This window comes from Poecilia latipinna, unplaced genomic scaffold (assembly GCF_001443285.1).
Source record: "Poecilia latipinna isolate Pla-1442-1.1 unplaced genomic scaffold, P_latipinna-1.0 Scaffold1153, whole genome shotgun sequence".
NCBI lineage: Eukaryota > Metazoa > Chordata > Actinopteri > Cyprinodontiformes > Poeciliidae > Poecilia > Poecilia latipinna.
The window spans coordinates 28,347-45,243 of NW_015113769.1; the positions used below are offsets into that span (position 1 = coordinate 28,347).

A 16,897-nucleotide genomic window follows, 5' to 3' on the forward strand; every position below is an offset into this window, starting at 1 on the left:
TTGAAAGAAAAAATTTTAAAAAAAAAGACAAAAGGGTGGTTTAACCCCCCTCTCCAAGGAAAAAAAAAAAAAAAAAAAAAAGAAAACGGACGAATGGAAAAAGGCAACGGAGCAAAATCAAAGTCCAAAGCATCCTTCTTAGCAAGACACTACGTTCATGTTTTAAGCCACTGCTATTCCGACACTCATCCTTGTCAATGTGCAACATTGTGTCCATTGTGTCTGCCTCTAAACTACATTCTGCTCAGGTACTGGAGGAACAAATCAATGCATTTACTTAACTGAGCATGAAAGACCCCAATGAGAGATATTGACTGTTCGTCGCATTCACTGCTTGGAAGACAAGACAGCATTTAAGTGCAACAACCTTTCCACCTTTGTCAAATATAGACTTCCTCCATCAGCTATTGAGTGTCTGTCTGTGATGATACAAATCAGACAAGTTTGAAGAAAGTAACTTTTTTTTTTTTTTTCTTTTGGTTTGCATTCAGTTGGTCAGGTCAATCTCCACACGTTTCAAAGACTTGGGAACGCACAGACTTTTCCCCTCTATCCGTGAGACATCTGGGAACCTCTTCACATTGGTCTCATGACTGCTATTCACCTGTATTGTTAGATTGAGATGAGTTAGGGGGCTTTCGCACCAGCTAATCACGATGTATGTGAATTGCCAGGGGGTGCAATGCTTGTGGGATGAACTGTTTTATTACTTCTCCCTCAAGTCAACAACACGAGAAGTCAACTTCTGCCAGGTTAATATCTCTTCCCAACCCACTCAACTTCCCTCCAAGGAGTTTGAATCAGGATGTTGACTTGGCCTCTCTCTTGCTTTATGCACATTTATGTTTGCTGAAACTGAGTTTGATGTATTTTTTTATGCTTCTTTCAACCATTTTAGAGAACTGCAAGGTTGTTAGTCCTGTTGTTAGAATGTGAGAGAGGAAAAGGTCTTCACTCACTTCAAAATAAAAGCATACATATATCTTCTAACTACTTGAAGAATTCTTAAGTCAATGACTAAAACTTCAACACAGATGTCAAACTGAATTCAACTGAAAAATGAACTAAACAGCAAAGTAAATTAGCTGTTTTAAACAACTTAGGATATTTTTTGCAATTTTTCTGTGTTTCACTTTCAGCCTCACAAAACCTGGTACTAGAGAGCGCCTAGAGAGATCATGTAATGTCTGCACTCGGAGCACCTCGGTAGCATGAATAGTGTGCATGCAGTGGGGGATGTTTGGCTTTGTAGTCACATGGTTAGTAGAAGTTCCTTCCAAAGTCAGAGAAGTATGGCTGAGGCTGGTGGGAGAGGGAAAAAAAATCCTTCTTATGCTGCAGAAACAGCAACGCTGAGCTGCTTCCACATAATCAGGTTGGATGGATTGCATCCAGCTCGCCTCATTAAAGGTGTCTGAACTGTTTTTCTAAAAGTTTTTCTTGTAAAAATGCAAAGTAAATACAAAAAATAGAGAAGGGAAACACAAAAACAGGCTAATGAGATAAAATAACTAAAAAAATAAATGGTAACAAAAATAAGAAATGTACATTATTAATCTCCCAAACGACCTTTTTCTCTCCTTCTAGTCAGTCAAGATCTTCTTGAAATTGTCTGAATTTCCAAATGTCTGTTTGTATGATGGGGATCTTTCTAATATTCATGTCAGGCTGTGCTTGTGTCAAAATAACCTTGTTGACTTTGATCTATAGTGGCAGCCATCATGCATGAATAAACAGACTGTTATATATCTGCAGAATCTCAACATTTGGGTAAAAATGTTAAAACTGTTCCATAAACACATTTCTTTCTTATATTGTATTGTAACATAATGCAGAAATTGTTAGAAATCTTACAGGAATCTACATATGGAAACTGAAAAAGAATGGTGCTTTTTAACTCGCAGCAACCTGCCTCATCTCTGGGTTTGAATTGCTGCTCTTTTCAAAACGCAGCTACAGAGCCAATCTGTATGCATCACACTCCTTAGCAGCCCACAGACTCTTTTTCCAGCCACAGACTTCAGTGTAGACACAGTACATCTGTGTAGCTAACAACTGCTTTAGCCTGGGGATCTGCTGTCTTCATCTGCTGTGCTACTTTGCTGCCTGCAGCCTGTTTGGGGATTGTTTGTACTGTATGCACTGCGCTGTTTTTTTGCTACACGTTACAGCTCCAGTCAAAATGTGGTTCAGGTGCTGCTGAGCAGGTGCAATGAGAGCAGATGCACCTCTTTACTCATTGGCAGGAATAACTCGTTGCACCTTGTTTACACAGTAAATCAATGTTTTTCTTTTTTTTATTTTGAGAAGAAAAAAGAAATACTCTCATCTAATAAGAAAAGGGAAAAATACACAAAATCTGTTATATTTGATATTTGTATTTTTATCGGAAATCTATGTAAATAAATGTAATTATAAGGGAATTTAAACATATCAAACATTAGAGACATTAAAATGTGACACTCATGCTAAACTTAATCTGGAAAAACTAAACAGATACATATTTTATTCATTCCATGCAGATGAAGCAGCTTTAAACCAATCTGACTTTTAGACAAGCATTTTCACACCACATTGTCGAGGTTAATTTAACAGACTGTAATAAACACATAATGTATTTTAAATTCCCATCAGGCTTCACAACGTAGCTTTTGCATTTGCCTCAGAGCCGTATCAGTTCCATCAGTACACAAACACCTCTCCAGACAATATCTATCAACTCCAAATACCTGCCACAGGAAAATCAACAATTATTATACGTGAATATTTGCTATGTATACACAATCCACTTCTGGCTGTTTCTTGCATCAAAACTTTACATATATACCATCAGAAATCCACTGGTTGCATACAAAGTATCCTACACAAAAAAACATTCTTACTTTTTAGACTGAGTAGCAAACACTTCTATCTGCTGACAAAAGCTCTCTGTGTTTTGTACAGTATGACTTTGTGGAGCTCCTGGATGGCAGCCGGCTCATTGCCAAAGAGCAGTGGACCCTGAGCGAACCAGACACAAGGGCCCGGATCGATCACCTGGTCACCGTCCACCAAGCCGGATTCATCCAGTACCTGGACTCAGGAGTGTGGCACTTTGCATTTTATAACGACGGACGAAGCGTGGAAGTTGTCTCCTACAACACTATTATCCAGGGTGAGAGGACACACGTCTGCTGGGAGGGCTAACGAGTGTGAATGATGTGTAATGACATGTTTGGAAGGTTTTAATTTCCTGGAACAGCTGGGCCTGGATGCAAGTATCTGAGAATCTTTCCCAGACAAATTGAGTTTCCACAAAGTTTGAGCAACGCACAGCGTAGACTTAGGTCTTCATTCCACTGCAGTGGATTATTGTGCTTAGCACTATAATGCAAGACTGTACAGAGCATCGATCCTACCCTCCTAACAACCTCTTCCGTGTTCTGAAGTCTGTGAAATTTCCTTGTGGGTTATGGAGAAGGAAAAACACTAGGGTTGAGTTAACGTTTTTCTTTTTCTTTCCTTTGGGGAGTCCCATTGATCCAGCCCTACAAATATGAAGGTATCGATGTGTGAGGTCAAAATTGCTTGAGTCTGACACTGGCTCAATGAACATCCAATACAAGCTAAAGTAATAACATAAAAGTTGGCCCTCTTAACGCCCATCAAAATGAGGGCCCTGGTCTTTTGGGGCTACGATTTATGAGCATTGGTCTGTTGAAAGAACACAAGATCTGTCTGTAGGATATGTCAGATTAACTTCAACTCAGAGAGGATTTGAGCTGTAAACACTCAGGAGATTGCATGGCTTGTGTGGGCATGATCAGTCATTCACGGGGCTGGGGTGTTGGTGATGCAGAAGAGGAGACAGCAGGGGAAGGAAATGTCTCAAGGACATGGAATTATGTGGTCTAATTTAAAATGCATCTTTGTGGATTTTACTTAACAGGGCTTAGTTGCGAACGGTAAGCATGCAGCGCACAGCTATGGAGGCTTAGACCTTAGTGGGACATAGACAAACAGCTGTAAATGTATGCCATGCTGGATCAGAGCACAGCACATAAGAGACACGTAATTCTTTGAAGAAGTCAGCTTGCTTTCCATGCCGTTTTCTTTCACTATGCAGTTGTTAAAGATTTTTTGCAACATGACAGTTCATAGAGGTATTAATAGCTGCACACCTCTGCTCCCACAGAGTCTGTGACAGAGTGCACACACAACTGCTATGGGAATGGAGAGTGTGTGTCGGGATCGTGCCACTGCTTCCCTGGATTTATAGGACCTTACTGCTCCAGAGGTAATTACTCAGCTTTAATAATTGCCTTAAATGGTCCCTTCAGTCTTTTTAGGGCTTATCAGTTCAATATTCTTTTAATGGAAAATTGATCTGATAAGTTTAACATGGACCTATTTCACCTTAATCTCAACAAGTATATTTTGTCTGTCTAACTCGGGCCACAGTTCAGTTTGATTTTATTCCACCCACCTAGACTTCAGAGTAAAAATGTTTTGTTTTTTTTATTTCCACCTTAATAATACTGAGGTAAACTGAATCTGGCCCTGTGGGCTTACTCAAGATGAAGAAAAATTAGCTAAATCAATTTCCATCTCTTGAGTTTGACTGATAAATTGCGTTTGCTTGAATTAGCTTCCCTTCATTCTTAAAGGTAAACATGAAAATCAAGAACTCTAGTTCCCTGAGAACGACATTCATCCTGGACAGGTAGCCAGTTTGTCACACAGGCTGAAATAAATATGTCAAATATTTACAGTCCACATATGATAAAACTTTCCATTGGACACATTTGTTAGAGCTGCTTCTGTTTTTGTGGATATCTAAGCTAACAAGATATTTGGACTAATTTTAAGCAGAAATAAGAGCAGGCATTACTCCACTACCTGCACATCTGGAATATTTCCTTTTTTATTTCCATTTTGATGAATGCTTGCAGTCATGTACTCAGTAAAATATTTTTATAATATGCCATGTGCTTGTAGGCATCATATTGGGTTTCACAGCTCAGGCTGGGTATGAATTGGACTTGAGTTCATAAGAAGTCTTCTGTATGGAGACGTTCTGTTGACTAAGCACAATTTATTTGAGAATGTAGATTCTTACCTTAGCTTTACAATTTTGAGGTTGAATTATTTTTCAATGCATAAAACACAGCAGCTTTGTCGTTGAGCCTTCCTGTGAGAAGTCTTGCTCTCTCTCGCTCTCTCACAGCCTGACTGAACTGCAGAACTTAAGCCATTACAACATGGCCTTAAAACGGTTCTACCTCAGTCAGTCCCGACCGGAACCAGCAGTTCCTGCCCATCTTTCATGGGTTCTACCTGGGCCAAGCTGCGTTTTGCTCACAATCTGTTTCATTGACAGCAGACTTCCTTCGCTGATTGGGTTAGGCTTTAATCTTAACTACTTCACACTTTGGGCTGTTTGTTTTTGAGACAAAATGAAACGGCTACATTTATTTGAGTGAGGCATAATAAAATATAACATCAGCTATAATCTTAACTAATAATATTAATAATAATTGCCATATGACTAAATAAAAAATAAATGAACGTTGCTTGGGTTTCAGACCTTTATTAAAATTTTAGTGCACAAGATAATGTGCTCTGAGATGCCTTCCCCTTGTTTCATTCATTTTGACTGCAGAGGACATTGCATGCCACACTGTGCAGTTGCTGCACGCAGTCACTGAAGCCACTGTTGGGATGTGTATATCTGGATAACATTTCATCTAACCACAACCTCAAGGTTCTGCTGAGTATCGCTGCAAATTACATCAGAGCATCAACCACAGCTCCTGCGTGCTCACACTGGCCCACATTCACATGTTCCCGCCCATTTTCATGCCACGACACTGAGGAACACACACACCAATGGAGACACACCCAACTTAGCTAAAACCAAACCAGACATGAGACCAAACCAGCTGGAGCAAGACTTCACAAACCAGAAGAAGCTTTTGTAGCAGCATCTATATGAAAAAAATGTTTTTAATGTGACCTTTTGGTTGTGTTAATTGATCAGAACAAATATATAATACTAATAATTATAATATGTTTCTGACGACCCGGTTACCTGTCAGAACCAATATTTTTGAAAATTTGCAAGATTAGTCCTAAATATGGTCTCCCAGCAACTTCCTGGTGCTTCTCTACAAGAATATTACAGCTACATGAAGTTTAATGTGTGTAGATTTTATTTAATAACGCTAGAACATAATCTAGTCATGGTCCAAACTTACATTTTTGCATAATTTTGACTCCTCAAACATGATCTCTTTCCTCAGCTGCTTGCCCTGTGCTCTGTAGCGGTAATGGCCAGTACACCAGGGGGCGCTGTCAGTGCTACAGCGGCTGGAAGGGCACCGAGTGTGACGTTCCAGCAACCCAGTGTATCGATCCGCAGTGTGGGGGACACGGACTCTGTGTGGCGGGAAATTGTGTGTGCAACACCGGCCACAAAGGAGTCAACTGTGATCAAGGTAAGCCAGAAAGAAAAACTCTTCCTGCTGGAATCAAAGCCAGCCGATGCAACACGTTTCTCTGATGCTCTGGGGAAATCGACTCATTCTGCTAGTGAAACAATCGGCGTTTTCAACTCCACCAAGCGGATAATGCTTTGGATGTTGTTATTGATATTGTATGTATAAATTAACTTTCTTTAAGTGTTAAGACCTCATCGTGGGTACAAGCTTGAACAGACTGCGCTTCGCCCGTCGATGCAGTCCCCTACCACAGGCCTCCACAGATGATGACACCTGCGAAAATCAATCAGTTTGTGGCATCTGCTCCTCTGTTAAGAAAGAGCTGCTTCCTCTTTCTTGTCAGCCGCCCCTCCCACCTCCAACCCTTTCACTTCATTGCATTTAACTTTATTGATCTGCATGCAGATAAAAGGCAATTATCAGCTCAGATTTACATGTGGGAGTTGTTGACCCTACATGGTAAAGCTATTGAGTTCACTAATGAATATGTTGAGGTTTCTTTGGAGCGTAGAAGCATTGCAGAGGAGCTGCATCTGTAGCTCTTACAGGATTTCCTGATTATTTTAAGTTTCCTTGCAAATATAAAAATGCATTAAAAAGTAGGGCTGAAACAATTAATGGTGATGAATCGATTATTGAAATAATTGTTAGCTAACTGGTGTATATACAGACTCAAGAAAGGTCAAATGCTGAAAGAACAGCACAGTCAGAGCAGAAATTCAGCTAAAACTGTACAAAAAATATATGCATGTTACATTTACGATTAAAAAAACACGTTATTTGTAATGTTCTGCCCGAAGTTCTTTAAGTGGCAGAGTTTTTGCTTCACCTGGTTGAAATTCAGAAACAAAATCTCCTATAAAGCAAATTTTTTTCTGACCAGGTAATAATTAACTAATCAAAATATAATCAAAAGACCTGCCCTACACTTTATTGATGCAAAGTCAAACAGAAAGGACAGAGCTTTTCACATGTTGATGCTGGAAGTATTTTTTTAGCTGAAGATGGGTCATTTCCTACAATCACTAAAAAACCTACAATAGGTTTATTTTCTTATTTAAAAAAAGAATGTAATTATTTTTTTATTTGCATTTTCTTATGATTTCTAATGTATAAAAAAGCTGAAGGCATATTTTACACAATATGCCTTTTTTCAATTAGAACAATCGATTAATCGTCAGAATAACTGATAGAATAATTGATTACTAAAATATTTGTTAGCAGGAAGATGGAATATTTTTGGCAACTCTTTCTAGTTAGTAATAGGTTGATTATGTAGGTCATAATTGGCAATTATTACCCTAGATCAGTATAGTAATTGATCATATCAGTCTAGACACTAATTGGGCATTGTTTCACAGTGCCTATAATGGAGCATAATTATACTGTTTCTATGTTGGAACGACCCTATAATACATCGTAGAGCAGCTAGTTGAACATCGGGTGGAAAATTACTATTGGCAGCAACGAAAGCCTGCGAAAATTTCAGCTGCGGCTCGATCGCCATCATCTGGCTCTCGAGGTTTTCCTCTCTGAAAGTGACTTTTGGCTGGTTGAAGATTCAGAGTGGCCAGGGTAAATAAATATGTTTAAATCTAGAAGTGGCAAAGTGACATAGCTGTCACCCTGGTTGTGTGTCTTCAGTGGACTGTGTGGACCCGACGTGCTCCGGTCACGGAGCCTGTCATCACGGCGAGTGCCACTGCAACCCGGGATGGGGAGGGATCAGCTGCGAGATTCTGAAGAGCACTTGTCCAGAGCAATGCTCCAGTCACGGCACGTTCAACACCGATACGGGAAGCTGCGTCTGCGAGGCCAAGTGGACGGGAGCCGACTGCTCCATAGGTCAGAAACCATTTTATCCATTCAGTTGTTGCATGTGTCGACTGGAGGATCTTTTCATGTTGTTAATTCTGCAACTACTCGCCTCTGCGAAATGAGAGTGTTGAAAGTGACGACACAACGCGCTCCTTAAACCCCGGATAACGGCTTTGAAACAGCATATTTGTGTCATGAATGTATGAAATTTACAGGCTTATTCAAGAAGCTCAGCAATTAAAAACCCAAGAATTACAGCTGTTATGTTTGACCTTCTAACTGGAATATGGTAAATTGCTGATTCCCAGATGAATAGCTCACTACTTTTTCTGTTGAGTGACTCAATTGTTAATCAAGAGTCTCAGCTGTAATTAAATTTTAGTATTTTAATTAAACTTGACAGTTCTGGTGTTTTTAAACTTTTTCGATGTAATCACTGGAGGCAGAAAGTTAGAAGCTTTCAGATCCCGGACAAATACACACGCACACACACACACACACACACACACACACACATGCTTTCCTCACCAAAGTTAAAGAAGATATTAAGCTTTGCAGAAATGAATCTGTAGCCTTTTTTCCCATTCAGTCCTTTTTCATTGATGATTGAGCTATAATGATTTCTGCTGGAGCAATCTGTGTGGTTAGATCTGTGGGATTATGTCTTTTCTACTGTATCCTTGGGTAATGTTTCAGCCACGCTAGCATGTAATTGGCACCACATTTCTCCGTATTTATTCCAAACAAACTCCCCCCTCGCTGCGCCAGGCACCAGGTCCACCAAACAGCAGACGTATGCGCCTTTACTAACAGGCTGCAAGTTGAAATAACACGTCTCTGCTGCAGCACAGTAGGGCCACATGTGGGTGTCTTATTATTTGGAAAGTTTAGGAATAATTGTTCAACTTGGCAGCACAAGTCCTGATGAAATTATGACAGCTGTGATGGTGAAATATGGCTTACTTTTAAATGATTATTAAAAACATTGAAGTGGGAAAATCACAGTTTTAGGTATTCATCGTCTCTGGTTTCAAAATATAATTTAGTGAGCTAGAAGGATAATTTATTTTCTGAAATTAATGTGTGACAATTTGGAAAGAAAGCTCTGAATCAATCATATACCTTATTTTCTTCCGATATTTTCCATAAGGAAGCAACAAAATTACTCATTTGTGATGTCCCACTAATTCGTAGCGTGCGCCTGCAGCCACGGTGATAAATGGGAGCATGAAGTCCACTTTAAACTGCTGCAGCGCTGCCGGTGCTGTGTTTGAGAGCACTGCATTACATTCCTCTATTTCCTTTAGGAAGGTTACTTATTTTCAGCAAGGTAACACTTTCAGTGCATGATTGGCATGAACATTTTAACGATTGTGTCGACTTGTTCAAACAATGTAACCAGCTCCAGCTATTTGGACAGGGAGATTTTTCGATGTCTTTTGGCACAATGGAATGCCTCAATGTTATATATCTAGAAAATAATCTGAGGGTGAGCACTGAAAATAAATCCAACACAAAATGCTTTCCTTGAGTCTTAGAAGACAAATGTTTACATCTGATAGCTGCTCACGCTTGGAAAGTTTGGTGAATAAACAGGAGGACTGAGGAGAGACTCCTCTGGAGATGATACTTCATTATCAGTTTATCATTTAATACGGCAGCTGGTCGTTTCCACCTTTCGTCTTTTCATACTTAGAGATTTTTTTACCTTGTTGCCTCTGACTGCCGGGAGAAGGAGCCGTCCGCTGTGAGACGCTGCCTTACCGCCTTGGAGACCTGTCACACCCAGAGCAATTTTCTTTCTTTTATGCAGGCACAATTCAAAAAACTTAAAAATCATTGAAAGGTTAATTTATTTCAGTTTGAACAATGAAAGTTATATATAGGATTGACACCCACAGAGACTGATAAATTCCAAGCATTTACTTCTGCTTGCTAATTATGGCTTACAGCAAACAAACACCCAAAATTCACTTTCATAGACAAGTAAAATAATACATAAGCCTATGTTTAAACAAAATACTATTTACGGAGAAAGCTGCTGCCTTTTCAGACGTCCAGCAGACAGATTGCTTCATACAAGCACATTAATTGAAAGTGTGCTTGTATGAAACATGATAGGAAAAGGGCACGATCAGCGAGGATAACGGCAGAGAAAAATGGCTGGACTGTTGCTCTTTGGTCATAATTACAGTCACACAGTGCTATATCCATGCAATAAAAAGGCTTAGTGGAAGGAAAACATGTGGTAGAGGAAGCCATACAATTACAGCTACAACATTTAAATGAGTGCGAAGCAAAGCCCTTTCAAGAGTTGAGGAAAGATTCATGTCTTTTCAAATGAAAGAAAATGTAGCATTAATTTGGTGCAGTGTGGAGGAAGAGGAGAGACAAAATCCAAGGTGCTTCATCTCCACAGCTTAATCTTCTGGTTTAACACAGTGATCCCTCGTTTTTCGCAGGGGTTGCGTTCTGAAAATAACCCGCGATAAGTGAAATCTGCAAAGTAGTTACCTTTAGTTTTTACAAATATTATAGAGCATAATTAAATGCTCTACTTTGAAACCAAAGAACCAAACCTGTTTTCAGGTCAGCGGATGTGCCCCACAGTTTTTTCCAGCAGGCATTCAAAGTTTTCAGCTTTCATCTCCTGAATGGCCAATCTGCATTACTTGTATTTAAATACCATAACGTTATTGGCACTCAGGTAGAGAAGAAGCGGAGACTGTTTAGCCAATCAGGATGCAGAACACAATGTGAAAAAGACTGCACATAAAAGTCCGTGAAGCAGCGAGACCACGAAATGTGAACCGTGTTATAGCGAGGGATCACTGTATTTATTTTTATTGTGTAGACGCCATTGTCTAATTATATGAGAAACTAAATATTGTATTTTTAATGATAGTGATCAACCTGTTGTGAATATGAGTTTCCTTTTCAGTACTGAATTATTTAAATAAAATTTCACTATTGTATTGTTCCGTTTCCGGTGAGAGTTGGACTCCGCCAAGGCTGCCCTTCATCTCCTATTCTGTTCATTACTTTCAAAGACAGAATCTCTAGACCAGCCGAGGTGTTGAGGGGATCCATTTTGGTGGCCTTAGGATCGCATCTCTGCTTTTTGCGGATGTTGTGGTCCTGTTGGCTTCATCAGATCATGATCTGCAGCTCTCGTGGTTCGCGGCCGAGTGTGAAGTGACTGGGATGAGACTTAGTGCCTCCAAATCCGAGGTCATGGTCTTGAGCCGGAAAAAGGTAGAGTGCCTTCTCCGGGTCAGGGGGGTCGTCCTGCCTCAAGTGGAGGAGTTTAAGTATCTGGGGATCTTGTTCATGAATGAGGGAAGAAGGGAGCAGGAGATCGACAGGCGGATTGGGGCAGCGTCTGCTGTGAAGCGGGCGCTGTACCGGTCCGCCGTGGTGAAGAGAGAGCTGAGTGAAAAAGCGAAGCTCTTGATTTACCGGTCGATCTACGTTCCCACCCTCATCTATGGTCATGAGCTTTGGGTCATGACCGAAAGAACGATATCCCAGATACAAGCGGCCGAAATGGGTTTCCTCCGCAGGGTGGGTGGTCTCTCCCTTAGAGATAGGGTGAGAAGCTCGGTCATCCGGGAGGGACTCAGAGTAGAGCCACTGCTCCTCCACGTCGAGAAGAGACAGTTGAGGCTCAGACATCTGGTACGGATGCCTCCTGGACGCCTCCCTGGTGAGGTGTTCCGGGCACGTCCCACCAGGAGGAGGCCCCGGGGAAGACCCAGGACACGCTGGACACGCTGGAGGGACTATGTCTCTCAGCTGGCCTGGGAACGCCTTGGGGTCTGGGCCTCCCTTCTGAAGCTGCTGCCCCCGTGACCCGACCCCAGATAAGCGGAAGAAAATGGATGGATGGATGGACTATTGTATTGTGATGCATCTGTAGTTTACTTCCTGCAGGACTTTGGTGGTGGTTATTTTTACTGTAATCAAGACTCATAATCTGTCATGTTTCATCAGATTAAACCTGTTCTAACATGGATCAGAGCCACAGTCTGTGGCAAGAAAATAAAAATACCTCAACAAACCTAAACGGTCCCAGAGATTTTAATATTTAAACATATTCAATCTTTGTAAATCAACAAAAATGAAAATAAATGAATCATTTTCATTTATTTTATCATAGTGTGACTTGGAAGTAGACTGGGATTAAAATGGTTTATGTACAATGGATGTAAAAGTTACTAGAAGTGTTTCAAAGCTCATCCGGATAAAGAAAAATAACTATTTTAACAGTCACAAACGTCTTTGTGTTGTTTAGCAACAGATGACATCTGCAACGTGTTTCTATTCTCCAACAATTTAAACCTAAAAAAATCATCCGATTTAATATGTTTTGAACTAATTAAACCATACTGTGGGTGAGATCACACTCTTACAGTTTTGTAATCAACACCTTTATTGAAGATGAAACATATGTTAATACCAAAGCTCTTATTCCTATGAACCTTAGCATATGTTCTGCCTTTGCATGTGTGGACTTTGAGATTAGTTGGAAATAATCTTTGGAAGTCTTTGGTAGCAGCTTCATGTGATGTGGGGAAAAAGAGACATTTTTGTCTTCCTGTCTGCCTGCAGCCGTCTCTTCATTAGTTACCTTCTGTGCGTTAGATGGGTTTGCCTTTCGACACAGGTAGGTGTCTTGTTAGTTCAAAGGCTGGCCCCTCCTGGCTGCTATCTGAGAATCAGGTGATTTATGCGCCGTTGCCCCTCTCAGAGATGACTCCTTCCCTGCGTGTTGCAGCCGAAGAGGAACACATACTGAGTCAAACAATTAAAAGCAGAACTTTCAGTCTGTTTCAGTCTCTTTAAAAGAGTTGAGCGTATCTCTTTTGGGCTGAACTTGTGAAAATCAAAGCATAAATGCGTCGGGATGGTGCGTTTGAAATAACGGGCTCCTTTGCAGACCTTTTGAAGCAGCATGAAGCCAGTTTGGATGGGCCCAGGAACAAAGGAACGATTGTGTTAGAGAACAGGATTTTTTTTCCCCTCCCTTGTGTCCCACTTCATTTAGGTTTTGTCTAAAGAAGTAATTTTCAATTCTTTTAAAGTGTTCAAAAATTTCAGACAAATCAACTCGCGCAGCAGGACATCTTGTCAATAGCAGAACTGATAAGTCTGGCCTCACTGCGGTGCGGTCCAAGAGTTGGGGAGTTTACGCATCTGGCTGGGTGGAGGATTCCTTCGTAATTAATGCTGCGGTTCTTCTTCAATTAAATAAACTTTAATTAACAAGCTGTAGCATGGATCGACCGCCCACAACCCCCATCCAGCTCGAGTCAGGGGCATGTTAAAGGCAGATAAACACTTTTGCACTAATGAAAAATTGATTGCATAGATTCTATGAGAAGGAGGTATTCCTTTGGAATTAAATGACTCCCCTCCAGAGGCACGCTTAATATTCTACAGTGTCTGCTCAGCTTAATCAGAACCATCCAAGGTCCCTCAATCGAAGAAAAACTCCATTTAGTGAGCTGGAGGAGACAGACAGTCAAAAAAACCTCAACGAAGGGAATGAGTGAGGGCAAAACAGTGGGAGTGGACTGGATTAAAGGAAAAATCATCAGGAATATGAGGAGCTACTTTATTACTTTCCTGTTACATTGTGAGCTGCAAATGATTCTGGTTCATTTATTTTCTCTGAAGTCGATATAAAATGCAGTATAAAAACTTTCCAATTTCCTATAAACATGTTGGATTTAAAAACTTATCGGGGTGTCAGTGTTTTTTTTTTTTTTGGTCATTTGATTTTCCTTTAGAAATGGTTCCACAATAAGATTCAAGGTAATTTTTTTTGTCTTCTGAAATTAAAATTAAAATTTAATCACATTTTTAAAATCTTACTCATCCCTTTTTGAAACTTAAAAAGGCAAACACTTTGTATTTTTATTTTTATTTTTATTTTTTAAAACAAAATCAATTACTTCTTGTTTTTTTTATCACCCATTTCTAAAAGGCAAACCAAATGACCAAAAGATGCACTGATCCTAGAAGTAATGATCTATTTCAACTTCAAAATGACAATTTAATAGTAATGTTGTCTTATTAGTCAGTTAGAGACTGACTTGCAGGTGAATTATCTATCGTTATTCTTCTTCAAAACCCAAATTTGTTTTATCTCAACACCACAAAATCCTGGCCCGATGTCTGCCTTTAGGACTTAGAGGGGAAAAGTCCTGATTTCATCAATCCTCCTCATTCTGAACAGAAAAGAAACCACAGATATCACTGTACCTGTCAGATGACCCCTTTCTTAAATGCTGTTAGTTTTACATCAAATATAACAGGTCACACACTTTTGTCCCGTCAGTCTACACAACATTTTCCTGAAATTTTTGGGGATCATTTATGTAAAAGAGTTGAGGGAATATAATCCACGGATGTGACCTCTGACAGACTGGTCTAGTTCAGCAGATTTAAAACTGCAATCCCCTCATGTTGTCAATCCATAACAGATGACAGGAAACATCACTCATGCCACAACACACAGCATATATAATCCATCTAACAGGACAGGTCGAAATACAAAATAAACACAATGAAATAAAACCACAATTCTGCAGAGTCATTGAAAATGACAAACAGCTGATAAACAGCATTAAAATGGTCAGATTAGATGCAATAAGGATTAATTGCATATCCATAGTAACAATAAAGGTTACTGTGTCAAAAACACTCAAAAAGGAGCAGCTAAAACATCTAAAAATCAGATTACTTTCACCAGAAAAATCAAAAAACAGTATTTAGTTACTAACCAAACAATGAAAGAGGAAGACTTACAATACCAGGGATGCATAAACATCGGTTAAACAAAAACGAGCGTCCAAATAAAGACGAGGATCTTCTGATGAATGAAAGTCAATGTGTTCTGATGGCACATGGAACTGAAACAGGAGCCATCTCTGAGACGTCTTGCAGAGTCCAGTTCTGCAGCGAGAGGAAAAACTATTATGGGATGGTGATGCGTTCAGAAACGAGTAAATAAAAGAAACCTTATGGTTGAATCATGACCTTTGACCTTAACTGTGACAATTGTTCTGGGTTCTGATGTGACCACCTGTTTGAGTCGTTGACGAGCTCTTGGAGTATATTTGGTTGGTTCACCACTGCTCCATGCTCTCTCCACTTGTGGATAACATTTCTCATTATGGGCCCCCGGAACCTCGAAGCCTTAATAAAGTTATTTTTCTTAAAGTCTTCTCTGACAGCAAAAATCTGTGTTCTAAAGATTCGATAGTAAGTCTTGTTTTGTGTAAAATCTGCACGTCTCCATCTCCCGTAAGAGCAGAAGCAGCTTGTTGAGCATTAGCTTTAACATGAAAAACTCAGATTCCTCACCAACACATCCAATCCTGTCAATTTTCTGAAGACAGCACATATCTGCAACAGCTGCTCTTCTGTTTGCAGTACTATAAGAAAGCATGTTCATTACACATCTCTGAGTCGAGACAAAAGAACCCAGCTTCAGTCTGTTAAGACGAGGCAAGTGAGGCTTCATAATTTGCCAGAGTGCTTATTTTGGAACTTTTTCCACATACAGTAATTGCAGTTCTTTATTCTTACCAGCTTTTTAGACATAGACAGGTTTTGTTTCATTTTAATAGAGCCGCACTGATAAATAATGCAATCCATGAAAATGGTGGAGCATTAAACTGTGAAAGCATCACAAACAAAAGTCTGTTTTTATTTCTTTTATTCCAAGGTAGTTATTGAGACAAATGCTTAATGTATGTTGTAAACACTTCCTGATGACAGCCACTTGTTAGAGGGATTGAAGCAGTTTGCTGATAGGATAATTTCAGCCCTCCAAAATTTGCAGCTGAAGGAAACAGGATTAAGTTAATGTGGTCTGACTCTGTAAGCTTCCTTCTTGCGTTTTTAGAAAACTATATGCTTCTATTTAACGTTTAAGATTTTATTCAATTTGTGTAAAACAGTCACTTTTCATTTTGCTTCAATGTGCTTCAGAGATGTCTTGATGTTTCCAGGCTCTGTCAATTGATGGAAATTTATTTTTTGGCAAACATTTTTACTCTTTGGATCAAACATGATGCTGTTAAGTTACAAGTTCGAATATGCAAGCATCACTTTTCTCATACTTGGGATGATGCTTACATAAGTATCCAAAGCTCCATGGATTTTTATACTTTAAATCAACAAAAAGTTGCACATAGTTGTTCAGTGGAAACAAATGTACAGATGGTTCTATGGGGTTTTACCAAATATAAGTCTTAAAAGTGTGACATGTATTTGCATTCGGCCTCCTTCAGGCGTATCAGAATAAAGGGGATAGAATACTTATGTGGTTAGAAATTTGTGTTTCTCATAAACTGTTTGAAAAAATAGCCACATGTGCTTTTATTTACTCTTAATAATAGCAGCTTCTTTTGTTGGCCTTTCACATAAATTTGAAAAAGTTCAAGGTGTCTGAATGTGTTTGCAGCACTTTCATATCGACAGGAAAAAATGTTTGCCTAATCCTCTGAAATCAAAAGTTCCTGAGAGAGTCAGGATCTGAAGTCTTTCATGTAAAATACTGCAATAAAAATCTAGCAAACTAATAATTA

At 39.6% G+C, this 16,897-nt stretch overlaps 1 protein-coding gene across 1 annotated transcript in view; it reads left to right on the forward strand.

Annotated features, from left to right (window-relative positions):
* LOC106960083 (teneurin-3) overlaps positions 1-16,897 on the forward strand; it is a gene marked incomplete at its 5' end in the record, with an annotated part of 104,795 nt that overhangs the window by 26,552 nt on the left and 61,346 nt on the right. Inside the window, 4 exons of the mRNA XM_015053003.1 lie at positions 2,944-3,154; positions 4,175-4,276; positions 6,282-6,476; positions 8,124-8,324. Of these exons, the coding sequence (XP_014908489.1) occupies positions 2,944-3,154; positions 4,175-4,276; positions 6,282-6,476; positions 8,124-8,324 (709 nt within the window). The remainder of the gene's footprint in view (positions 1-2,943; positions 3,155-4,174; positions 4,277-6,281; positions 6,477-8,123; positions 8,325-16,897) is intronic.